The sequence below is a fragment of the Pinus tabuliformis genome, chromosome 7, assembly GCF_031772625.1.
Source record: "Pinus tabuliformis cultivar Carrire ecotype Pingquan chromosome 7, CPIR1, whole genome shotgun sequence".
Taxonomy (NCBI): Eukaryota; Viridiplantae; Streptophyta; class Pinopsida; order Pinales; family Pinaceae; genus Pinus; species Pinus tabuliformis.
In genome coordinates, this window is record NC_142293.1 from 1,314,797,100 (window position 1) to 1,314,824,661 (window position 27,562).

Genomic DNA, 27,562 nt, shown 5'->3' on the forward strand with positions numbered 1-27,562 from the left:
GTCTATACTGGGATGGATTTTCTAAGGCTAGTCCTGCAGCATCTCCACATAACTTCTTGAAGTTCATTTCCATCAATGTAACCATGGATTTGCATTCAGTCATTCCAAATCTTTCCAGCAAATTTACAACATATTTTCCTTGTGAAAGGAAAATCTCACTAGGCCTTTGCCACACCTCAAGGCCCAAAAAGTAGTGCATGAGACCAAGGTCTTTCATCTCAAATTTAGAGGCTAGCTTCCTCTTACACTCGATCATCAGAGGCTCACTACCTATCAAGAATAGATCATCAACATATAAAACCAAAATCAATGGCATACCTTGAACTATCTTGAAGTAGAGGTTAGGATCATCATTGCTTCTTGTGAATCCCAGCTTCACTAAGTAACTGTCAATGTGTGCATACCAAGCTCGGGGAGCTTGCTTCAAACCATACAATGCCTTCTTCAACCTGCAAACATGAGTTCTTCGATCTTCCACTTCGAATCCTTGTGGTTGTTCAACATATACCTCTTCCTGTAACATGCCATGAAGGAATGTGGTCTTTACATCCATCTGATGAAGAGTCCATCCCTAACTCGCAACAAGGGAAACTATAGAACGGATGGTTGTATATCGAGCTACGGAAGCAAATATGTCATCATAATCTTCTCCCTCTTTCTAAGAGAAGCCTCAGACTACGAACCTTGGTTTATATTTCTCAATGCTGCCATCAATTTCATGTTTGATTTTGAATAGCCATTTTGAAGTGACAACAGATTTCCCATTCGGCCTAGGTACAACATCCCATACATCATTTTTCATAGTTGATTCATATTCTTCGCCATAGCATCCTTCCAAACTTGTTCTTTTACAGCTTCTTCAAATGTGGACAGTTCAGCTTGAATCATAGTAATCCTAGCAGCAACATATCCCTGATACTTGCAAGGTTGTTTCCTTTCTCTAAATGATCTGCAAATGGGGACATTTCTTTCAGTATCCTGTAAAGTATCGTGGAGCCAAAGTGATCTCTTTTTAGAGGGAGGATCACTTGGAGGAGGACCTAACGGATCCATAGGCTCTATGGGCTCATCAACCATATCGAACTCAGGGACGGACGGACCATCCAGAATATCCCAGTCATCATTCTCTTCCTTGGGAGGAGGTGGAGGAAGATCTCTTGCTTTTCCAAGAGCTACATCTTCATCAAATGTTACGTCCCTACTAATCTCGACCTTCCTCTGGCCAGGAATATAAGTTCTATATGCTTTAGAATTTTCACAATAACCCACAAATGTACCTTTTCTACCAGTAGCTTCCAATTTGTTCCTTTTGTCCTTCAACACATGAAAATATACGGGGCATCCAAATACACGAAGATGGTTGATACAACGCTTAATGCCTGTGAATATTTCTTCAAGAGTCCTGGTTTCTAATGCTTGATGAGGCACCCTGTTTTGAACATATACAGCAATGGATGCTGCTTCTGCCCAAAGGAACTTTGGCACCTTTTGATCATGGAGCATAGCACGAGCAACTTCTAATATAGACCAGTTCTTCCTTTCAGCTAGACCATTCTATTCAGGAGTATATGGCACAATCATTTCCTTCTTGATTCTGTCTTTCTTGCAAAATGTTATGAATTCTTTTGACATGTATTCGCCTCCATTGTCTGACCTGAAGACTTTGATTCTCTTTCCTAATTGATTTTCGATCAAGGCTTTGAATTCCTTGAATGTTTTGAAGGCTTCATCCTTGTGCTTAAGATAGTATATCCATGTCTTTCTTGAGAAGTCGTCAATAAAGGTGATGTAGTAGAGATGACCACCAACAGAATGTACAGGCATCGGACCACATATATCAGAATGAATGAGATGGAGGATGTCATTTGTCTTGTTCTTACTAGAGGGAAATGGTCCCCTCATTTTCTTTCCACTTGCACAACTTGAACAAACTCCATCATGATGAGCTTGAACATCAGGAATACCAGAGACCAATTTCTTCAATTTCAGAAGTGCATCATAATGAAGATGAGCCCATCTGCAGTGCCATAATTCACTCAAATGATTGGTATTATGAACCAATGCTAGAAGAGATCTTCCAATGACTCTATAGAGTCCTTCAAATCTCGTTCCTAATGTGAATGCATCTTTCATAGGTGAATCGGCAGGCCAAGTTAAAACTTTTCCTTTGATGAAGGCAACCCTCATCCCTTTATCTTCCAATGTGGATACAAATACCATATTATTCATTAATCTTGGTACATACATAATATCATGCAGCAGAACTGATTTCCCCGAATTCAACAGAAATTTGACAGACCCAAAGCCTTACACGAGATGAGTGGAGTTGTCTCCAAGAATGATCTTTAGCTTAGTATCCCTCTCTACCAGATTAGAAAGGACTTCATTGTAACCAGAGAAATGATGAGTGGCCCCACTATCAACCAACCAACTATCCCACAAATTCGGTGGAGAAAAACTAGTAAGAGCAGAAATAAGAATGTATTCAGATTTATTTACAACATTACTTTCATACCTTGGAGCCTTCAATTTCTTTTGAGGAGGACAATTTTCTTCACATTCACTTGAGGAGTCTCTTTTTCTTCTTTCATATCCTCTATCATGGTTCTTCTTTTGATAGTCCTTTCTTCTTTTGTTATTGTAGTTGCCTCTGGTGTTGTAGCATGATCTTTTGCTCCTTTCGGGACAGTAACGAGCACAATGACCTATCTTGTGACAATTGAAGCATTCAATATGAGATAACGATTTGTCATTCCTTCCTTTTGAATTCTGAGAAGGAGGCATTCCTTCCTTTTGAATTCTGAGAAGGAGGCTTCCTTGATGGACCTCCTTTTGCCTTCTTCCTGACATCCGATGCTCTTTGAGGATGTGTAGGGCATCCAAGGCAAGAGTAGGCAAAAGGACCGATATTCTTTGAGAGTTGGGAACCCAAGACAAGAATAGTCCTAGAAGGTCATACTCAATGAACACTTGGATGGGTATGTACCTTGAGAGAAAATGATGAAGGTGTCTATAGTCATTGGTCTCGCCAACATTGTGCTCTGATCTAATGAAAGATAGAGTTGTCAGTCAAGGCCTTGTTGTGAAAACAATGTTGGTTACAATGATGCTATAACAAATGGATTGCCAATTCGAATTCTCTTATGTGAATTCTTTAGGTTGAAAATGTCCAAACACATTGTATAAAGATTTATGAATACCTCCCTAGTTAAGAGGGAGTGTTGAAGAAAGTGTAACTAGGTTCGGTCTTCATAGATATAATTTTGATCTTTGTACTTGTAAAAGAAAATAATTTTTATTTTCGTCATTTGTAAAAATGAGTTTCTTGCTCATTACATAGGTTTAAGTGCTTCTATGAAAGTCAAAGAGTCAATGTAATTGTTAAATACCCATGAGGGCATGTTACACTATGTAAATCTATGTACTAGGTCAAAGAAATATGTCAAAAGTGATCCTCCAAAGCAAAGACAAGTCTCCTCTTCAAAGTCGGCTCAGAAATGATTTTTTTGGTGCACTTAAGGACATGCCAGCCTCACTAGCTCAAGTCGACCCAAATAGGAGGAACAGTCTCCTATATATAGGTCAGTTCGACCTCACAAAAGTATCATAAATCAGCGAAGAAGAAAGGACAAAAAGAGGTGTGAAAAAGGTGCATATAAGGTGATTCGAGGGCAGCGAAGAAGAAGGAAGAAGAAGCCAAGTTTGGGAGGTCTATTTTGGGGTCAAATTCTGTCACACGTGCGAAGGAAAAGAGGGTAAGTCTGCTGCCATATCAGATCCAGAATTGCAGCAACCTAAGAGAACTCGTTTGGGTGGAAAAGAGGCTCCAAATAGGCCTCCATCTCAAGCGAAGAAGGTCCCACCTCAAGTGAAGGAAGGGAGCAAGCTAGAAGGACAATCTTGAGCCCTAATCATCCACACGTGCGAGGAAAAATCAAATCTGCAGTAGGGTTTGAGGATCAGCCTCTAACTTAGAAATATACCACAAGAAGAACCTCTAACTCATAAATATACCACAAGAAGAACCTCTAACTCATAAATATACCACAAGAAAAACCTCATTCTCTAGCCCAAGTATCAAAGAGAAGGAACACTGCCTAGAGAGGTAGAGAAGGAAAGGAAGACACCAAAGAAGAGGTCTCTAAGGAGACCTAGGGTTTCTGCAGTCACCGGAAAAGAGCGAAGAAATGTGCTATCAGTTGTCGAAAGAAGTGAGAAGAAAGAGATCAAGGTGCAGAGCACAAGAAGGCATTGATTGAAGAAAAAAGGAAGAAAGACTATGTCTTGTGCTTGGAGGATCCACTAGTCAGGGGTCTAGGGTTTGGCATTTGTCAATTGACGCTTCAATAAGATAAATTTGCAGAAGGGTTTTACTCTCTAGGAGAGAGAGGTTTTGCCCTGGCTGAGAGCCAACATCTTCTATTCTTATCTCTTTTGTTTTGGTAACTGTTTGATGAAGTAAGAAAACACACTCTAATAATAATAAGAGAAGATTGTGCTAATAACAAAAAGTAAAAAGTACCTCACAAATAGTTATCATTGTCAGAAGAATCTCATCCTACCTAGATGCCCTAGATTCTTCAACATGGTATCAAAGCTAAGGTGACACATCAAGGAAGGGCAACTCAAGAACACAAAGGTTTAAGAATCAAATCTACAAACTAGGGTTCTAGATCCATCAAGAAGGACTACCATTCTAGGAACAAAGAAAAAAGAAAGCCTTCCATCTAAAGGCATCTACAAGAAGGATCATCCAAGAAGAGTCTCCTTCAAAGATTCTTCATCTTCAAAGGAAGGCACCCAAGATCAAGGCCTACCAGTGAAGATCCCCAGAACTACATATTGAGAAGTCTTCATCACCAAGTTGATCTCTCATAAGGCACCTTGAAGGAAGCATCTTGAAGAACTCCAAGATCTAAGAAGCTAAATTATCAAATTTTCAAGGAAGCTGCAAGATCTCTTCACAGTAACTCTCTCAAGTAATTTTATGTCCTCTTCTGAACATATCAAAATGTCTTTTTGCAGGGAAAGCAACAAATTGGTTGGGACTGCTAATTTCCTTGCATGGAAAAAGAGGATTGATCTACTTCTAAAAGAAAATGAAGTTATGGACTACATCAAAGGGAATGTCACTGTTCTTGCAAAGGAACAAACTCAAGCCCTAGCAAAGTATAATAAGGATGAAACAAGGGCTCAAAGGATTCTGATAGAATCCATAAAAGACCCTCTCATTCCTTATGTTTCCAAACTTGAAACATCTAAAGAAAATTATGATAAGCTGCTGGAGCTATTCTCAGATAGTACAGCTGGAGAAGTGATATCGTTGCATAATGAATTATATAAAATGAAGATATCCAAAGAAGAAGGAATAGCTCCCTACTCCATGAAGATCTCTGAGGTGAGAGACCAGCTACAAGAACTAGGAGAAGTTATGTCAAATAGAGAGATGACAATTGTGGTGCTCAATGCATTACCTAAGGAATGGAACAACTTCACATCAAGTATATATGCCAAGAAAGAAGTTACCCCGTTGAATGAACTTTGGTCTCTATGCAAAATTGAGAAGACTAGACTCAAAGCCAAAGATGATGTGAGATCAAAGGAGTAGGCATTTGCTGCTATGGCCAACAAGGAAAGGGTAAAAGAGATATGTCCAAAGTCCAATGCATTGGCTGCCAAGAATATGGATACTATAAGAGCGATTGTCCTAAGTTCAAGAAGGACAACAATAAGAGGAAACGAGAAGAAGCCCACATTACCCAAGGAGTGAAAGAAGAAGAAAAGAAACAAAAGAAGGAAGCCCCTTTGGATCTCTACTATGACTGAGATCAACTTCTTCACATAAGTTCTCTTTAAAATTATGGATATCATAGGAATATGTAGCAACAGGATAGAATGCATGATTTATAAGAATGGCATCTTCAGAAATATAGGAGCATTGTGTAGAGATAACTCATATATAGATATTCATATAGAAGTGGCCATTGAATGACCTCATCATTCCATAAAGGAATGATCATGATTAGGAAGAATCATCTTAGAAGGCCACTATCATCAACAGGAAGGAGCATTTGTAGGATGAGGACTATAAGAATCCTCTGGTGGAATCTTCAATAGAAGGTTCATGATTTTCAGAAAAGGCAAATGTCTTGATGAGAATTCCACCTATGGGGATTCAAGAAAGGATATAGGTAGAGAAATATGTAAGAAAGCAAAGGAGATTGAGGTAATCTCAATCAAGGAAGTTGTCAAAGGAAGCTGAGGTGAACAAGGAAAGAACTAATATGAGGTATGTATGCATCTATGTTTTTCAGTTAAGTCATGTCATCATTTGTATTAATGAGCATGGGGAATTGCTCTGGAAGCATGGTCAAGAATAGGGTAGATCTCTTTCATTAAGAATATGCACGAAGGCATGGTTCACACACTAATAAAAGTCAACATGAGAAATGACCTCATATGAAGTATGAAGTGATTGACTAGGAAACCTATAAAGAAGCATATGGGAAAAGAGATCAGGGGTAAAAGGACACCATGGACACTAGGGATCAGCATCCGACAAATTTGTTAAGACATCTCCCAGAAGAAGGCACGAGAACTCTGACAAAGAAAGAAAGAGATCAAAGGACCCTTGACACCTGAAAAGGCCTTGGAGATGTGAAACATACAGGATGTTGATGGTTCAAGCCAACAAAAGATGTCATGATGAAGAGCCATCTCAAAAGGTACTATTTGACTTAATGTTATATTTTGATTTTTCTTGAGTAATATCTAGATGGGGTCATGCAAGGCTACTGGAACAAGAGTTGTAAGTGCAAGTACAACTAGAATTCATGTGGTGGATGGAAATTCCTTAAAGAAGCATGATGAGAAGAAGTAGCCATATGAAGAAGGTTCCAGATATGTACCAAGAAGCCCACTTACCATGAAGAAAGGAATGGCATGACAAACCAAGAAGGAAAGTGATCGATAGCTGATGCCTTACAAGGAAGAAGCTCGACTAAATTTCATGACCTCAAGGAAAGAAACTGATCAAGCAGCTAAAGGACCCACAAAAAAAATTGATGATGAAAAGAAGAGTCCCTAGTTGAAAGGGAACTCTCACAAAGTCCCTAACTAAGAGGGACCTTGGTTAAGTCCCTGGTCAGACGGAACTTGGGTACATTCCTTTACAGGAATGGTCATATCTTCCCTAGTTGAGAGGGAAAGATAGACACAACATTCTTGTCTTCAGTTGGGAAGAAATAATGGAGGATTGGGTAATCATCTAACATCTGATGCTCTTTGAGGATGTGTAGGGCATCCAAGACAAGAGTAGGCAAGAGGACCGATATTCTTTGAAGGTTGGGAACCCAAGACAAGAATAGTCCCAGAAGGTCATACTCAGTGAACACCCAAGTGGGTATGTACCTTGAGAGACAATGATGAAGGTGTCTATAGTCATTGGTCTCGCCAACATTGTGCTCTGATATAATGAAAGATAAAGCTGTCATTCAAGGCCTTATTGTGGAAACAATGTTGGTTACTATGATGCTATAACAGATGGATTGCCAATTCGATTTCTGTTATCTGAATTATTCAGATTGAAAATGCCCAAACACTTGTAAAATGAGTTATGAATACCTCCCTAGTTAAGAGGGAGTGTTGAAGAAAATGAAACTAGGTTCAGTCTTCATAAATTTAATTTTGATCTTTGTACTCATAAGAGAAAAGAATTATTATTTTAAACAAAGTCTTTCGACAGAAATCACATGAGAGAAGTTTTTGGCCGACGCGTTTCGAACAATGTTTTAAAACTCCGACTCTGACTTCGACTCAACTGAGGGTCAACTCCGACTCCGACTCCGACTCGGTATCGACTCGGCCGGCTCGATTTCAATGACTCGGTCGTTGTAAAAAATACATTAAATATTTATTTTTTATAAAAACACATAATTTTAAAGATTTTCATTCATGTTTCCAAACACACAACATTAGAATATAGATAGAAGACAACATATGATCAAAGTAGGCTCATGAATATATCCATTATATCAAAATGGCACCCAGTGCACTGTCCAATACATACACGATGATGATATAGAGATCAAAACAAAAACACATAACCAAGGAGGCTATAAATGGCCTCTACAACAAAATTCTATGACTAGTACCACTGGCTACTGCTAGAGTTGCCAACATCATCTGGCTCAGTGTTACTTGGGAGCGGGAGCGAAAGTGGGGAGCGAGAGCGAAAATGGGAGCGGGAGTGACATTTTTAGAAGCTCCTGGTTTGGGAGCGAATCCTAGAGGAGTTCGACAACCAATGTCACTAACATCAAGGTACATAGAGGGATTGGTTCTCTTGATTAAATACGAGTTCCATACCCTAATACATGACAAAATTCAATGGAAACATTGCAATCCTCCAATCCTGAAATCCTGAAAAACTGATAAGTCTGCTGGATTTTGAATGAAATCTAAAATTCTACTTTCTCCATATGAAATCCAATGAGGCCGGAACCACTCTCAAACATCCTAAGTCATTTCATGGTAATGTTAAAAATTTAAGATGTCAATTTTACTTTAAGGAGAATGTCACTTTTACTTTAAGAATTTAACATTACCATGAAATTTGAATAGCATATCAATACTAGGAGAGGGGAATGGACCCCAAATAGCACTTAACCAATTTAGAAAACACCTTGGAGTCCCCAACAATCAGCTAAATGTTAAAAAGTTAAAAAAAAAGTTAGAAAAATCGTTGTTTTTTGGGGTGACTGGCCGGGTTTAATGACTCGGCCGAGTCATGCAACAACTCGGCCGAGTCATGAGCCTCCCGAACTGGTTTTTCTACTGGGTCATAAAATTCTTCAATGACTCGGATCAACTTGGCTGTTTCGGATTCGATTCGGCCGAATTTTAAAACAGGGGTTTCGAACCAAAAAATTCTCTCATGTGATTTCTACCGAAAGACTTTGTTGAATTCATTATGGATCATAGAAGCTTGAATACAAAAATTATTATTTTATTCATTTGTAAAAATGAGTTTCTTGCTCATTGCATAGGTCAAGCACATGTTTAAGTGCTTCTAGGAAAGTCAAAGAGTCAATGTAATTGTTAAAGACCCATGAGGGCATGTTACACTATGTAAATCTATGTACTAGAGTCAAAGAAATATGTCAAAGGTGATCCTCCAAAGCAAAGACAAGTCTCCTCTTCAAAGTCAGCTCAAAAATGATTTTTTTGGTGCACTTAAGGACATGTCAGCCTCACTAGCTCAAGTCAGCCCAAATAGGAGGGACAATCTCCTATATATAGGGCAGTTCGACCTCACAAAAGTATCATAAATCATCTCTGAAATCAGCGAAGAAGAAAGGACGAAAAGAGGTGTGAAAAAGGTGCATATAAGGTGATTCTAGGGCAGCGAAGAAGAAGGAAGAAGGAAGAAGAAGTCGAGTTTGGGAGGTTTGTTTTGCGGTCTAATTCGGTCAAATGTGCGAAGGAAAAGAGGGTAAGTCTGCTGCCATATCAGATCCAGAATTGCAGCAACCTAAGAGAACTTGTTTGGGTGGAAAAGAGGCTCCAAATAGGCCTCCATCTCAAGCGAAGAAGGTCCCACCTCAAGTGAATGAAGGGAGCAACCTAGAAGGACAATCTTGAGCCCTAATCATCCACACGTGCAAGGAAAAATCAGATCTGCAGTAGGGTTAGAGGATCAGCCTCTAACTCAAAAATATACCTCAAGAAGAACCTCATTCTCTAGCCCAAGTATCAAAGAGAAGGAAGACTGCGTAGCGAGATAAAAAAAGGAAAGGAAGACACCAAAGTAGAGGTCTATAAGGAGACCTAGGGTTTCTACAGTTGCTGGAAAAAGAGCGAAGAAAGGTGCTATCAATTGTCAGAAGAAGTGTGAAGAAAGAGATCAAGGTGCAGAGCAAAAGAAGGCATTGATTGAAGAACAAAAGGAAGAAAGATTGTGTCTTGTGCTTGGAGTATCTACTCATCAAGGGTCTAGGGTTTGGCATTTGTCAATTGAAGCTTCAATAAGAGAAATTTGCAGAAGGGTTTTACTCTCTAGGAGAGAGAGGTTTTGCCCTGGTTGAGAGCCAACATCTTGTGTTCTTGTCTCTTTTGTTTTGGTAACTATTTGATGATGTAAGAGAATACACTCTAATAATAATAATGAGAGAATATTGTGCTAATAAGAAAAAGTGAAAAGGACCTCACAAATAGTTATCGTCGTCAGAAGAATCTCATCCTACCTAGATGCCCTTGATTCTTCAACATGTATCAGTTACTTTAGCCCAATTTATCTTTTCATTAACAATGTATCCAATTTTTAGCAATATAATCAATCATAAACGTAACTGAAGAAAGGACAATATATGAAGTGACAAAGAAGACAACAATACAACCATAAGAGACAACAAATTGGTCCAAGACCAGGGAAAACCCCCACAAGGGGGAAACCATTTCAAATCTTCTTCTTTAGTAGATTGTCATAAAAAGATTTCAGCAGAGAGTACAATGAGCCCAATACATATAATTGCAGCAGAGAATAACAAATAAGATCTACAAATCTTTGTCACAGCAAATAGAAATCTAGATCTACCAGATCACTGAAGTCAACTAAAGCCAAGATGTCAAACCCTAGATCTGAACTTGGGTCACCCTCATCAACATTGTCTGCGTGTGACCGAAACTCCCGGGTCGCACTCTTGGATACTGTATGCAAGCGACTATGGCTGCAGATTCACTCTTAGGAAGCCTTTATGCATGCAACTGTGGCATAATACAGCTAAAACCCAGAGTCGCTCCCTTACTGTTGATGTGCGAGCATCCCTGATGTCCTGGTCGCTCCCAGGACTACTCTATTCAAGCGACTGGGACCTGAACCTTTCGATCTGCCTCTAAACCCAGAGTCGCTCTCACTAAACTAACTTCGAGCGACCAGAGAGCCAGAGTCGCTCCCTTGCTTACTTTGTGCCTGCGACTAGGGAAAAAAATGTCTTGTTCAGTGCCAGCGACCAAGATCCAGAAAACCCAAACTCAAAGCAAACCTTTTTCCTGTGATTTCGGACCCTATGCGAACTCCTTCTGACGTACCTGTGTGAGCCAAGACAAAATAGAAGAATAGAAAGATGATGTGTTGAAATGAACTTGAGGTCGCTTCCTTTTATAGGCTTTCCTGAGGGTTAATTTGGGGTTAAGATTGACCCAAGCAGTTACCCATGTGGTTAGAGCTGACCCATTCCATAATGTATGTATGAATAAAATAATTCAAAACTTAACTTCCGCTTAACCAAATTAGGTGATCTTTAGGTCGATTTTGGTCCTCTCGAAAAGAGGAATTTAATGCAAGCATCATCTTGGTAATCTGAGTTGTCCAATGTGGAATTTGACCCTAGTTGCAAAAATTAACATTCCAACCCTTCAACTTTTAACAAATAGAATGTATGAATGAGTTACTTCAATGGTCAAACAACTGCTCCACAAGACTGTTGAAGAATCTAGGGCAATTAGGTTAATAAGATTCTTCTCAAGATGATAACTATTTGTGAGGTACCTTTTACATTTTCTTATTAGCACAATCTCCTCTTGTTTTTATTAGAGTGTGTTTTCTTACTTCATCAAATAGTTACCAAAACAAAAGAGACAAGAACACAAGATGTTGGCTTTTTGCCAGGGCCAAAACCTCTCACTCTTTGAGAGGAAAACCCGCACAAATTCTTCTTATAGAGATTCCAATTGATGAATACCAAAACCAAGACCCTTGACCTATGTTTCCATTCCCAGACCAAGACACAGTCATCCTTCTTCCTTGATTCTTCGATTTCTTCAAAACATGATCACTACAACATCCAAACGTTGTGATATATCCCTGAACTTTGGCCTCACAAAATTGTGCATCATACCTTCATACTGTCACTAGCACCGAGTTGCACCATGTAACACCTAGTTGCATCATGTATCATTGATCATCATATTGTTGAAGAATCTAGGGCAATTAGGTTAACAAGATTCTTCTTGCCATTAACTATTTGTGAGGTATTGTTAACTTTTTCTTATTAGCATGATCTTCTCTTGTTATTATCAGACTGTGTTTTCTTGCTTCCTCAAATAGTTACCAAAACAAGAAAAAACAAGAACACAAGATGTTGGCTTTCTGCCAGGGCCAAAACCTCTCACTCTTTGAGAGGAAAACCCGCACAAATTCTTCTTATAGAGATTCCAATTGACGAATACCAAGACCATGACCCTTGACCTATTTAGCCACTCCAAGACCAAGACACCAATCCTCTTCTTCGTCATTGCTGAGATCATCATCACTGCTACTAAAGTCATCACTGCTGCAACATCGAGGCCTTCACTATTGCACCACTGAGATCATTATTGTTGCATCATTGTTGCACCTTGTTGCACCAAGATCATTGTTGCACCACCGAGATCTTCATCATAACAATGAGATCTCTACACTTAGATATGAGAGCTGCACCGAGATCTTCATCAAGATCATGACCTTGTAACTACGTCTTCATCAAGATCATGACCGAGACCATGATTACAACTATGTCAAGATCATGACTGCGTCTAGAATGTATGTCGAGACAAAGTGTGTCATTGTGGGATCACCGAGATCCTCCTCATCAGAACTATGTTGAGATTGTGATTGTGTCTAGAGTGTATGCCAAAAGTGTATCACTATGAGATCACCTAGATCCTCCTTCATCACAAATATGTTGAGACTGTGACTACGTCTAGTATGTCGAGGCAGTGATCACCAAGACTGTGAGGAGGCCAAGACTTTCTTTGTACCGTGGATAGACCTCTAAGTGACATCCGAAATCCTTCTTGTGACTGCCCTTTGAAAACATCAGATGAATCCGAGTTTTGCACTGTACTTTTGCGAAGACCCTAGCTGGGTATTTATAGTAGTTCGACCCACATATTAAGCCGACATGACAGTGTCAAGAGATGTGTCTATTGATGCAAGCTGACATGATCTATTTAATTCATCTTGCAGGTCGACTTCAAGAGGAGATTTGTGCTTGTCTTTTGGAGGGCTATTTAGACATATTTATATACATTGACTCATGCTCAAGAAGAGCTTCTTCATACATGACATTGACTCTTTGACTTAATAATAAATCCTAAGGCTCTCAATGGGAGCCACTAACAAATAAACCTCTTGCTCATGAAACCCATGTAGCAAGGCATACAAAAATAATTTTATTCCTTTTATTTCATCATTTACAAAGATCATGTCATTATGAAGACCGAACCTAGTTACATTTTACAACACTCCCTCTTAACTAGGGAGGTATTCATAATGGTACTTGGTCATTCTCAATCTGAAGAATTTCTCATAACAAGAATCAGATTGGTAATCACATCTGTATAGCATCATAGAAACCAACATTGTTTCCACAGCAAGGCCTTCACTGACAGCTCTATCTCTTATCAGATCAGAGCACAATGTTGGCAAGACCAATGACTATAGACACCTGAATCATTGTCTCTCAAGGTACATACCCACCCGGGTGTTCACTGAGTATGACCTTCTAGGACTATTCTTGTCTTGGGTTCCCAGCCCTCAAAGAATATCGGTCCTCTTGCCTACTCTTATCTTGCATGCCCTACACTTCCTCAAAGAGCATCGGATGTGAGATGATTACCCAATCCTCCATTCTTTCTTCCTAAGTTAAGACAAGTATCTTGTGTCTATCTCTCCCTTTCAACTAGGAACGATATGCCCATTCGTATAAAGGAATGTACCGAAGCTCCTTCTGACCAGGAACTTGCCCAAGCTCCCTCTTAATTAGGGACTTGTCAGAGCTCCCTCTCAACTAGGGACTCTCCTTTTCATTAGCAGCTTCTTCTTCGTGGGTCCTTCATGGAAAGTGGCCTTCTTGGTACATATCTGGAACCTTCTTCAAGGATATTTCTAGGTAATTTATTAAAAAGAGCGAAAATAACTTCCAACTTGTTGTGCTCCCTTGGCTTTCTATCTACAATACACAATCAAAGAAAAAGAAGAGAAAATTGTGCATCGTTTCAATTGACAGAACAAAGAAATCAGCACATGTTATAATTAATTTGACAGATAAGCATTGAATAATTCATCAATAACAGCATTCTTGATCTTACATAGATGAAACTGGGATAGAGTGCACTGAATAGAGCAGTACATAGTACATACTACACATACCTCCTGAGGAAGCTCATGTGCAAGCAAAAATAGTGTCCGCGACCAGCCACCAACCGATCCATGAAGTAGGAATGCACTTCCTAGAGCCATTCCATCTGTAAAATTATGCTGCAAAGGCCCAAAAGTATAAAGTGTGGGCCATGTTTTAAAAGTACGAAAATAATATCCCATATGCTAACCCAAGAACAGAACTACATCTGAAGTTGTGCATGGATAAAAGAAAAAACAACATTCAAGACTAGTCTCTCAATGAATCTCAATGATCTGAAGCAATTCAGCAAAAATTAGGAATCTCCAAGCGTGGTCTTTGTTGTCAACCTGTCAGAATATAAGGATTTTATGCCCCTGTCGGGAAAGGATAACTTACCACTCCATCTGAAAAGAGATTCAAGTAACCAATCACCATATTTGATGCTGAACTAGGCATTGATGGCTCTGCTGCTGTTTCCACAATCTCACTTGAAACATCTGAAGAATTTAAAAATTCTTTCTCAAACTTGCCGGCTCCTGTAGACTTGCTTCGCTGTATATGTATGCATAACCATTAAAGACTGCTAAAGATACTGAAACTGCTTTTTTTCAAAAGAATATTACTTTTATGCTTTTAAATCTTATTTCTTTAGCTCAAATAACCATCGGCACACACATTTGAGAAAGGATTAGAAAAATCCAGGAATGTCAAACAAGAAACATGAGACAGAGTTCAGATCAACCACAATGACCTCATCAAATTATTCAAAGCTGGTTTTAATTTCGAGCCTTGTAAGACAAAAGAGATTGAAAAATGTAAGAAAGCAACATCTACATGTTTACTATATCTCATAACATGTTTGAATAACTATTTGAGTGGAATCATATCTCAGTTTTCCTTCCTCGACCAAAAACAAATGCAATCCACCCTTTTTGTTCGTATCATTTGATGTCGTGGCCATTTTAGAGGTCCACTTAAAATGCATTGGAAAATTCATAAGATAAGATAAAATAAGATACAATTTCTCTTGAACCTGCACTATTATTTGTAAACAGAAATTTAGAATACATGCAGTCAGCTATTATAATATAGACTATAGACTAATGTTTCTGAATGACATTCAGCGGCCTTCAGCTAACAGTTGAAAAATTATTGGTTAGCAAGGTTACTATTTGAGAATTAGGGCACAATTCAGGCTGCAAATCTAAATGGGACACAAACAGTTCTGTTCAAAAAAAAAATCCACATGATCAAGCTCACAAAAGAAAACTTACAACAAAAAGAAACAGTGAAGGAAAACTGTAAATAGTGCCAGTAGGGAAAATGGTCAAAAATGGTAATGCCCTGGTCCAAATGCACAATGTTTCAAGCTATGGAGGGAGACGAGAAAGGCATCATCAGTGTTGAATACATCCCAAGGTCAATGCTCCTCAAAAGGTGTTCAACATCCTAGCTTTGCGGCCTAGAAGAGTCATCAAGTGGGACTGGACGTCCTCTCTAAAGTGTTGAAAGTGTTGAAAAAGTTTCATAGAATCCATCAAGGGATGGTAGTTGTACCTGGGAGTAAGCATCTAAAACATACCCTCAAAATCAACTTCAAGTGAGATCATTGTTAACACAAAATCTAGCACCTTAGTGCAAAGCCTCACTAAGCACTCTAGGTTAAGGGAAACAATGGGATCAGCCACCATTGTCACCTTAGTAGTTGTTCCCCTGTTGTTCTGTGAATGGATATTATATCCACAAGGGAGCCTTCCCCAGCAGATCTCAGAGATTAGATAACCCGAGAATTACTAGGCTAAATACCCTCCAAGGATTCTGCTAAATAAAATCCTAAGAATAATATTTAGTAAAATAGGGCTTTGGGTAAGATGAGGTAATGCGTTCAAAGGACCTATGGCTAACTATAGAAGGTTTGACTTTGAATAGTCTTGGAGAGGCTCAAATAGATCCCAAACACGTCACCTTGAAATTAATGATTTCTGTTATAAATTAGGGCTTTTAATAATTCCAATTTACAGCATGCAAAATTTATGACAGAAATAACAAAACAGCCTATAATTAATGATAAAAAATAAAGAAGCAAGGCTATTGAAAGAGTAAATGAAGAAAAAGGTTGCAGCAATTTTTCAATGACTAAAAATGCATAAAACAGTTACAAAACTCTATATGTCAACACTAAACATGTGGCTGAAAATTGCATATAAAATGATATTTTTCTTTTTCAATATAATAGATGCAAAGCCTAACCCTAGGAATATGATATCCAAGATATTTTATGCTATTTAATGCAAACTTTGTTCTAAGCTAACCCCTGAACAAGTCCTTGAGATAGTTAGGCATAAGGGGGTGACTTATCAAAGAAAGGGTAACAAAGATCAAAGTAAAACAGAACAAAATATGCCTAAAGTTTTCACTCCTACTTCAGATTTGAACATTAATTTGGGTGGTTGGATTAGTAATGCCAAGGTTTTGGTTCTGTTGACCACTACCGGTCAACTACCCATGCAGTACACCCCCTTTTTTCTTGGCAGAAAGGGGTAGCACCTGATCAACATGTCCGTGCCATCCTGCAGTCATCAACAGCTTGATCGATTTATGTTGTAAACCCAGTCTGCATATATGAAATGTAAATAATCTTAGCAGATATGAGTCGTGTATGTAAATTGCCTGGGTGGACCTAACTTTCTAATGATAATCTACGTCCCGGAAGGTTTTTCGTCTCACCGATCCATGATCGACAGAGTTTTCTTTCAGCCTGACCCCAAAGCCGAGATTGATTTTGTCATTCGAATGTTAGGAGAATCCTAGTGTGTTAATCTGCTAGATTATAGTTGTGTCGCAGAACTGGGTGGTTATTGAGGGTCTATGATAAAGGGGTTTTCCCCCCTTAAGATGTAAATTGTAAAAGTCATGATGTAAAGTGTCTTGAGGGTTGGAAAATGTTGTAAATCCCCTCATGAGTCCTAAGTCCTAGGTCCTAGGGAATTTTTTCCAAAGGCTAAGTTCGAGGATCCATTTAGAAAATGAATTAAAAATTAAAAAAATTATATGAAAATAAAAATAATAAAGGATAAAAAATAATAAAAAATTATAAAATAAAGCAAAAACCCTAAAATAATAAAATAATAATATTTTGAGTGAATGCATGTAAAATATCATTTTTTAATAAATCGACGGATGAGATTAAGAGATGTCATGATTCTCATCAACGGTCGAGATCATTTCGACATGGATCACTCGAACTAGCCGTTGGGATAATTTCCTTTAAATAGGGTGCTAGGGGTCATTTCAGAAGGTTGGATCTGTGAGTCTTGTACTGAAAAAAGCTCTCTCTTGTAAACTTTTCTGATTAATAAAAGAAGACTTTGGGGTCCAAATCTGGCTGGTGTTACTTTCTGGAAGTGCTGTGAGACTTTTAATTTTCTGCATATTTCACTTTTTCAGCGATTAATAATAGCTTCTTTTTAGAGTATTGTGAGCATAGGTATCTTGTTCACTTGCTAGGGTTTGAGTGTTGTTAGGGTTTCTGAAATAATGGCAGGTATCTCCATTATTTCCTGAGATCTAGCAGCATTCTTGCTCTCTTTACTGATGGTTGCTTGAGCTGTGCAGAAAAATCTTTACTGAAGAAATATTGGAGGGCGTTTGGGGAAGTTCTAGGCTAAACGAGCCGACTCCCACAAGCTCTTTCTTGCAGAGCCCAACTGAGTTTAGCCCTGGGTTAATCATTTTAAAAGTTGCTTTTCTGGTTTACATGAGAGATTTCTGAAATATTATCTGATACTCTAAAATATTCTTGTTCTTATTTGTTGAATCTGGCTGAAGAGGGGCCAAAAATTTGTAGATTAATCAGCTGTTTTGGGGTTTTGCTCATATGGGTTTAATTAGGGTTTTCAGTGATCTTTTCCTTCTCAGGTTGCCATGAACCTGTGAGAGCTTGCAGTTCAGCTGCGTGGCTTTTTGCCAACAAAGAGAGGTAGCATCTGCGTATCTCTATTCAGCACGAAAGCTTCAAGATTTCAGGGATTTGCAAATCATCCGCCGGGCCAGGTAAAAATCATAAACATTTTTTCGACCTCCACTAAGAACAGGGGTATCTCTGAGTGAAATGATCTATTCATTGAGATTTTCTCAGTCCGCATTTTCCAGAACTTACGCATAATGACAGCTAAATCAATTTTTTTTACTGTCGGGATCACATTTTAGTTCTGCAATCTGAATTTAAAGCGTATCATTCTTCCATTGCCTGCATAAGATTTCCTTTTATATGAGCCAGGGTCACAGGTTTTAATCAACGCGTAAAAAAAAGGGTCGTGGGTTGCAGCACGTTTGACCCTCGTTCTCCAGCGAAAATTTCGCACACGCAGTCTCTGTACAACGATTTCCTCTGCCGCCGTTCCAAGTAAAATCAACAGTGTATATTTCCTGCGTGGAGGGGTTCCGAGAACGTTCATACTGATAGCTGTATTTACCAGCCCTTGCTACGGAAAATTTTTCCTCACACGTCCAGACTTCTGCGTAACATTAAATCTGGTAATTGTCAAACTGGTTTTCACGCTGTCACTGTATAGTTGGTTTGCAGATCCAGCCATCGTCAGCAGGTAATTCGATTTCCCATTTACGCTATTAAAGCATCCTTCAGTTGCCATCGTATTACCCATCATGCTCAGCCGACTGCGTTTCACGTTTTTTTTGTTTCCTCAGTTCTTTAGATTTAGGTTTTTTAATCGTTGTTTCGATTTTATTTCCTTAGACGTTGAATGATATAAGTTTTCGTAGGCTAGCAATAGATTAGATATCAGGTTTAAATTCGTTTTATGAAATTTTTATTTTGTTTTTTTTTAAATATAAAAAAAAAGGGGTTTCAGTTCTTTCATTCAGATTTTAATTTTATAGCTCAGTCATTTGATTTTTAGCTTTTGTTTAGAAGTTAAATTTTTTTTATAAATTAGTTTTTTTTTTTTTTTAGAGTTAAATTTTTTAGGATTAGATTTTATTTTTATGTTTTAATTAGATTTTAATAATGTTAGATTTAAGTTTGATTTAGTGTTTGATTAAGTTTTAATTTTACCGAATAAAAAAAAAAAAAAAAAGAATTAACTTTTTCTTTAGATTCTCTTCTTAGATTTTCTTTAATATTTAAATTTAAAAAAAAAAAAAAAATAGAATAGATTTTGCATTTAGTTTTTTTTTTTTTTTTTTGTTCTCTTGAAAATCATAAAAAATATTGTGGGAAGCTTTGCCAGTTTTCATTCTTTCTCAAGAATTCATCACGTCATATTTTTCATGATGAGAGTTAAGATTTTTCTGGGATGAGATGTTTATTTTAAGACAAGTCTGCACATAAAGATCAGCTGCATATGGTTAATGATTTATAATTTCGTGGTTGTTTAAAGCTTTTATCCTTCAAGATCTTGATTGCTAAAATATCGTTTTTCTTGAGCCTTTGTCATTATACGAGCATTGTCGTTTTAACTTATGTCTTGCACGGTTCTAGTTATTTGATGATAAATGATTGCTTTTCATGGTTTATGTTCTTACATCGTCTAGCAAGTAATCGTTTAAACATCAATCTCATAAGGCACTGGTCCACCAAATTAATAAAATCATTTTAGTGCATCGTGTCTCCCAGCCCAACTATTTGGCAGTTGGCCTTCATCATCTCACAGGGTCTACCCCCCTTAGCCGTAGGAGACAGGCTTAAACGGAGGGATCGGGGATCAGAGTGACAGCCCCCGGTCTGAGCGTTGTCGTGTCAATCCGCGCGACAACATTTTTTGGCGCCGTTGCCGGGGAGAGAGTTTTTCTGTCCTTGGTTCTTTCATTTCAAGCTTTTCTTTTTTTTTTTAACTTCTTGTTCAGGTGGCGACTCCACTTCCTATATTATCTGCAAGAGTGTACACTAGAAGACATCCAAGCCGTCTGTGCAACCCTACTCCTGATCCTAAAAAGGTCTTCAGGGTGCGATCGCACAAACTCGCTTCTCGTACACTTCTTGGAAATCTTGGACAAGAAGCCCTCTCCGATATTCATTTGCGCTTTAAGGGTCAAGTTAGGCGCAGCACCATGAGTATGTATGCCCCTTGTAATTTTTCTAACATTCCTGGATACCCCAATGATATTCCATCTGTTGGGATAGACAAATTGCCTAGCTTTCAAGGAGATAATGCCATTACTGCTATTTCCCACTTGCGAGATTTCAACATATGGATGGCTAAGTATGCAAGATCTACTGATTTTGATCATGAAAATGTCAGGATGACTCTTTTTATCTTGACTCTTGGAGGTGATGCTTATGATTGGTTTACAGAAAAGCCTCCAAATTCATTCGACTCCCTACAATCAATCATTAATGCATTTAAAGAAAAATATGGAGATAAGAGAGAGGGAAGACATCTTGTAAAAGCTATTAGTCTAATGAAAAAGAGAGGATGAAACTGTTGAGGAATTTAATAGAAGGTTTAATGGTATTATTAGAGAATTACCTCAAGACTATAAACCTACAGATAAAACTCTCAAAGACTTTTACATTGATGCCTTTAGTCCTGAACCATCTTATGAGTTAAGGCATGCTAAACTTAACGATTATAGAGATTGCCAAGCCTTAGCTATAGAACTTGAAAAGGACAAGGCAGCTTCTGGGAAGTTTGAAATCCCAGGTTTTGATAGGGCTGCTACGAAACTAAAGGAACCTAAGGGAAGAGCAGTCCAAGAGCCAGAAAGTGAGCTTGTTCTCAAGTTGCTTCAAAAAATTGAAACTATGGAAATTAATCATAATAAGGAGATAAACACTTTGCAGAATAGGTTGATTCAAATGGAAAGAGCGCAATCGCAAAATTTTCAGCCTCGAAATAATAATAACAGAAATAGTAATTGGCAAAGAAAGGGTCAATCTAGTGAGCAGAGGCCTCCTAATCCGCTTACTAATCTGGTTGATAATGCTCCTCCTTACTGTCGTGCTTGCGATGCTTTTCACGAAGAGTCCTCTTGTCCCATTATCAGAAGACTCTTGGATAATGGAATGTTTGGGACAGGTGAGCAAATAAACGTAGTAGGGAGCAAGTTTCCTTTGCCTATGAATGATTGGATTGAGGTTAGGGAAAGGAGCTATGATGTTATGAGTCCTTCATTTGCTTTTAGTATAAATAACCTTGAAAATGAAGATGACATTTTGGCTAGGTTATATGGTGAGAAACCCTCTCCTGAGAAAATTTTAGAAATTGCTAGAGATAAGGGTTTGACATACCAAAGAAGGGATAAAGATCAGAGCGGAAATCAAATTCCCCCTCGAACTTTAAACCCTGGCATAAACACTGGAATAGATGTCGATTTGGGAAGTTGGTTCAACAATGCAAAAATCTGGGTTCCTGTGTCTGAAATTGCTAAGATCCCTTCCCAAAGAGACAAGTTACTAAAAGCAATTCAGGGTCCTCAAGTCAACGCTTCTCAACAAAAGACTCGTGAGGCTGAATATCATGATGCTCCTATATATCTGCAAAGCGTAGATGCTGATAACAAAGATCATCAACCCTTCTTTATCACCTTATTAGTCAACGGGTATAAATTGAATAACTGCATGTTGGATTCAGGCGCATCTGCTTGCGTTATGACTAAAAGGGTCATGGAACAGCTTAACTTAAGAGTTTCTAGACCCTACTATAATATATGTGCTATGGATTCTAAGAAAATCGAAGTACATGGTTTAATTAAGGATTTACAAGTTCACCTTTCAGTTTACCCAGACATCATGGTTGTTATGGATATTGTTGTCGTTGATGTACCTGATGCTTGGGGTATGCTGTTATCTAGAAAGTGGGCCTCTGATCTAGGAGGAAGCATTCAAATGAATTGGTCATATGCTATGATTCCATCTCCTAGTGGTGATGGTTTTGTTAGGCTAAATAGAGAGCCCGAGAGGAAATTTCATGTTGAAGATCCTAAGAAGCCTCATAATGAAATAATTAGAGAGCAATCTGACATCGGGAACTATTCTATCATGTCTAATTTCATAATTCCTCCCGATGATAAGATTAAGGATCTTAAAGATAAAGTTTGGTATATGTACTTCGATGGTGCGTCCTCTAGTCATGGTAAAGGTGCTGGAATAGTGCTTAAATCTCCCCTTGGTCATATTTTCAAGTTTGCCTATCGTTTAGAATTTGAAGCAACCAACAATGTTGCTGAGTACGAAGCTATATTGTTGGGACTTGAATTGGCCAAGGCTTTAAGGGTTAAATTGCTTAGCATCAAGGGGGATTCCGATCTGGTTATCATGCAACTTAAGAACAAATTCACATGTAGAAATCAAAGATTAAAAAATTATCGAAACGCTGTGTGGGATACTATGGAGCATTTCGATGCCCTTAACCTTGAAGCAATCCCTCGAGAACAAAATAGTTTGGCGGATGAACTTGCTGTAGCTGCCACAACTTTCCAGTTATCTAATGAGTTAATTAATGATAAAATCAAAATGGAAGTAATATTTAGACCATCTGTCCCAGATAACTCGGAGCATTGGCAAGTTTTTAACGACGAAAAGCAAGTCATTCGTTTTCTTAACAGTTTGGATGAGTTTGAAGATTTTCGGATAATTTCTCAGGAGGATGGATCTTTAAATCATGAACATATCATAAATCCTACTCCTAGAAATGTGGTTGCCTTAGAGCAACATTTTGATCGGCATGATGCCACGAAGCTTAGAGAAGAAAACAAGATGGACCCAGGCGAGTACCTCGAAATCAACATTGGTACTTCTGAAAATCCGAAAATAGTTAAAATTGGTAAAGGTACTAGTTTGGAGGAAAGGAAAAAGTTAACTGATTTACTTCATGAATATAGAGATGTTTTAGCTTTTTCCTATGATGAATTAAAGGGCTATAGGGAAGATGTTATGGAGCATACTATTCCCTTAAAGGACGAGAATGCTAAACCCTTTCGGCAGAAACTTAGGCAAATTAATCCGAAATTAGCCCCCTTGGTCCAGAAAGAACTTGCAAAGATGCTTTCAGCAGGGATCATCGCTCAAACTAGGCATTCGACATGGTGTTCGAATTTGGTGATTGTTAGGAAAAAGAACGGTACAATAAGACTTTGTGTCGACTTTAGAAACCTTAACCTGGCATGCAAAAAGGATAATTACCCTTTGCCAAACATGGAAACTTTGTTGCAAAGAGTAACTGGGTCTAGAATGATGTCGCTACTAGATGGTTTTTCTGGGTACAATCAGGTATGGGTTAAAAGGGAAGATCGCCACAAGACCACATTCACAACACCATGGGGTACTTTTGAATACATCAGAATGCCATTTGGGTTAACAAATGCTGGGGCCACTTTCCAGAGGGCCATGGATTATGCCTTTAAAGGGTTAATCGGAAAAATTATCGAAATTTACCAAGATGATCTTACTGTTTTCTCTAAAGATGGTATCAGTCATATAGATCATCTTAGGCAAGTTTTCGATAGATGTAGAGAATATGGAATTTCTTTGAATCCGGCTAAGTCTGTTTTTGGGGTAACAGAAGGGAAATTACTCGGTCATATCATTTCTAAGGAAGGAATCAAGATCGATCCCGAAAGAATTGAGGCAATTCAAAAGATTCCTCTCCCGCATAATCTTAAATCCCTTCAGTCTTTCCTTGGAAAGATAAATTTTATTAGAAGATTCATCCCAAATTACGCAGAAATAGCGAAGCCCATTCAAAGTCTTCTGAAGAAAGATGCGAAATTTGTATGGCACGAAGAGGGCAAAAAGGCTTTCCAGGAAATCAAGTCTGCTATTGCAAAAGCTCCTGTCCTGGTTAGTCCTGATTACTCCAAGAATTTCATGATTTTTTCTTTTGCTTCTGAAGATACCATTGCCGGTGTGCTGCTTCAAAAGAATAAAGATGGTCATGAGCAGCCTATTGCTTTCATGAGTAGAGCACTTCAAAACTCCGAATTGAAGTACAATACCATGGAAAAGCAGGCTTATGCCCTGGTCAAGTCTCTTAAGCATTTTAAAACTTATGTGGGTTATTCTAAGATCATCGCTTTCGTCCCACATTCTGCTGTTAAAGACATATTAACTCAAACAGATTGTTTAGGGACTCGTGCTAGGTGGGTTACTAAGATACAGGAGTATGATTTGGAAATCAGACCCACCAAGCTGATCAAAGGCCAAGGTTTAGCTCAAATGTTAACTGAAAGTAATGAAAAGACTCTTGGTTTGTTCTGCCTTAACGATCTATCTTCGCCAGAATTGAAAAGATTAGCAGAGCATGAATGGTATAAGGACATAGTTTACTACTTAACCAATCTTGCATGTCCTAACCATTTAGTCGCTCATAAGAGAAGGGCTCTTAGACTAAAAGCCACTAAGTACTGCCTTATGAAGGATGGCCTTGGATGGAGAAATCCTGAGGGCATAGTGCTTAGGTGTGTTGACGATGTTGAGTCCAAAAGATTAATCTCCGAGTTTCATTCAGGATTTTGTGGTGGTCATTATGCCGCTAGAACTACCGCTCACAAAATCCTGAGAGCTGGCTATTATTGGCCTTCGATTTTTTCTGATGTGCACAAGTTTGTTAGAGCGTGTCAAGTCTGTCAACTATTCACTGGGAAGCAGAAGCTTGCTGCCCTTCCTCTACAACCTGTCATTGTAGAGGCACCTTTTCAGCATTGGGATCTGGACTTCATAGGGAAGTTCCATGAAAATTCTAGTAATGGCTACTCATGGATTTTGACTGCCACGGATTATTTTACTAAATGGGTTGAAGCCATTCCTGCTAAGAATGCCACGGAAAAGGTGATTATGGATTTCATTGAGAATAACATCATTACTAGATTTGGTGTCCCCGCTAAGATCACTACGGACAATGCCAGGGCTTTTAGTTCTTCAGAGTTTTCATCCTTTTGTTTCAAGTATGGCATTGTCTTATCTCATTCGTCAAATTACTATCCTCAGGGTAATGGTTTGGCTGAATCAAGTAACAAAAATCTTATAACCATTATCAAGAAGATAGTAGGAGATAATAAGAAATCTTGGGACAGCAAAATCAAGTATGCTTTATGGGCAGATAGAATTACTAAGAAGAAATCTACTGGTAAATCTCCCTTTGAATTAGTTTATGGCTTGGATGTTACCTTACCTGTGCACCTAAAATTGCCAGCTTATCAACTTCTCCAAAATTTTTCCACTAATAAAGATGTTGTTCAGAATAGGATAGATCAGATTGTGGAATTAGATGAGGCTCGTCGGACAGCTTTTGAGGCTATATGTAAAAATCAATCTAATATTAAGAAAAGCGTTGATAAATGCTCTCGATCTAGATCTTTGCAGGTTGGAGATATGGTTTTACTTTGGGATCGCAAGAATGAAAAGCCGGGAAAACATAATAAGTTTGATAGTTTGTGGCTGGGACCATACATCATTAGAGATATAGCTGGGCCAAACTCATTCTACTTGAGCAGATTGGATGGCGAACCACTTGATCTACCAGCAAACGGCCAAATGCTCAAGCTGTTCTTCAGAGATGATATCTGATGCCATGGGGCATCTTCTGTATTGTATTTCTATCCCTACTCTTTGTCTTTTCAGCATTTCATTCCTGTTTTTAGGATTAGATTTACTTTTCATGTTATTAGTTAGTCAATAAATGAAGAGCTTTTATCTTTCCTGTGCTTAATGTATATGATGATCTTGGAATGGACGCTACTTATTTTATCTGTGTGTTGTATGGGTGCAGATTCTGGATTCTCACATTCCTACAATGCAGCAACGTGTCCCCAAGTAGAGCCAAATGTTGACCACTACCGGTCAACTACCCATGCAGTACACCCCCTTTTTTCTTGGCAGAAAGGGGTAGCACCTGATCAACATGTCCGTGCCATCCTGCAATCATCAACAGCTTGATCGATTTATGTTGTAAACCCAGTCTGCATATATGAAATGTAAATAATCTTAGCAGATATGAGTCGTGTATGTAAATTTCCTGGGTGGACCTAACTTTCTAATGATAATCTACGTCCTGGGAGGTTTTTCGTCTCACCGATCCATGATCGGCAGAGTTTTCCTTCAGCCTGACCCCAAAGCCGGGATTGATTTTGTCATTCGAATGTTAGGAGAATCCTAGTGTGTTAATCTGCTAGATTATAGTTGTGTCGTAGAACTGGGTAGTTATTGAGGGTCTATGATAAAGGGGTTTTCCCCCCTTAAGATGTAAATTGTAAAAGTCATGATGTAAAGTGTCTTGAGGGTTGGAAAATGTTGTAAATCCCCTCATGAGTCCTAAGTCCTAGGTCCTAGGGAATTTTTTCCAAAGGCTAAGTTCGAGGATCCATTTAGAAAATGAATTAAAAATTAAAAAAATTATATGAAAATAAAAATAATAAAGGATAAAATATAATAATAAATTATAAAATAAAGCAAAAACCCTAAAATAATAAAATAATAATATTTTGAGTGAATGCATGTAAAATATCATTTTTTAATAAATCGACGGATGAGATTAAGAGATGTCATGATTCTCATCAACGGTCGAGATCATTTCGACATGGATCACTCGAACTAGCCGTTGGGATAATTTCCTTTAAATAGGGTGCTAGGGGTCATTTCAGAAGGTTGGATCTGTGAGTCTTGTACTGAAAAAAGCTCTCTCTTGTAAACTTTTCTGGTTAATAAAAGAAGACTTTGGGGTCCAAATCTGGCTGGTGTTACTCTCTGGAAGTGTTGTGAGACTTTTAATTTTCTGCATATTTCACTTTTTCAGCCATTAATAATAGCTTGTTTTTAGAGTATTGTGAGCACAGGTATCTTGTTCACTTGCTAGGGTTTGAGTGTTGTTAGGGTTTCTGAAATAATGGCAGGTATCTCCATTATTTCCTGAGATCTAGCAGCATTCTTGCTCTCTTTACTGATGGTTGCTTGAGCTGTGCAGAAAAATCTTTACTGAAGAAATATTGGTGGGCGTTTGGGGAAGTTCTAGGCTGAACCAGCCGACTCCCACAAGCTCTTTCTTGCAGAGCCCAACTGAGTTTAGCCCTGGGTTAATCATTTTAAAAGTTGCTTTTCTGGTTTACATGAGAGATTTCTGAAATATTATCTGATATTCTAAAATATTCCTGTTCTTATTTGTTGAATCTGGCTGAAGAGGGGCCAAAATTTGTAGATTAATCAGCTGTTTTGGGGTTTTGCTCATATAGGTTTAATTAGGGTTTTCAGTGATCTTTTCCTTCTCAGGTTGCCATCAACCTGTGAGAGCTTGCAGTTCAGCTGCGTGGCTTTTTGCCAAAAAAGAGAGGTAGCATCTGCGTATCTCTATTCAGCACGAAAGCTTCAAGATTTCAGGTATTTGCAAATCATCCGCCGGGCCAGGTAAAAATCCTAAACATTTTTTCGACCTCCACTAAGAACAGGGGTA

General features: G+C 38.4%; 1 protein-coding gene across 3 annotated transcripts in view; it reads right to left on the reverse strand.

Moving 5' to 3' along the window:
* IAR1 (ZIP metal ion transporter family) overlaps nt 1–27,562 on the reverse strand; it is a 316,822-nt gene that overhangs the window by 34,045 nt on the left and 255,215 nt on the right. For all 3 annotated transcript variants that reach the window (XM_089459678.1, XM_089459677.1, XM_089459676.1), the window contains exons 7-8: nt 14,559–14,714; nt 14,192–14,299 (exon numbers count right to left, since the gene is read on the reverse strand). In XM_089459678.1, coding sequence (XP_089315804.1) covers nt 14,192–14,299; nt 14,559–14,714 — 264 coding nt within the window. The remainder of the gene's footprint in view (nt 1–14,191; nt 14,300–14,558; nt 14,715–27,562) is intronic.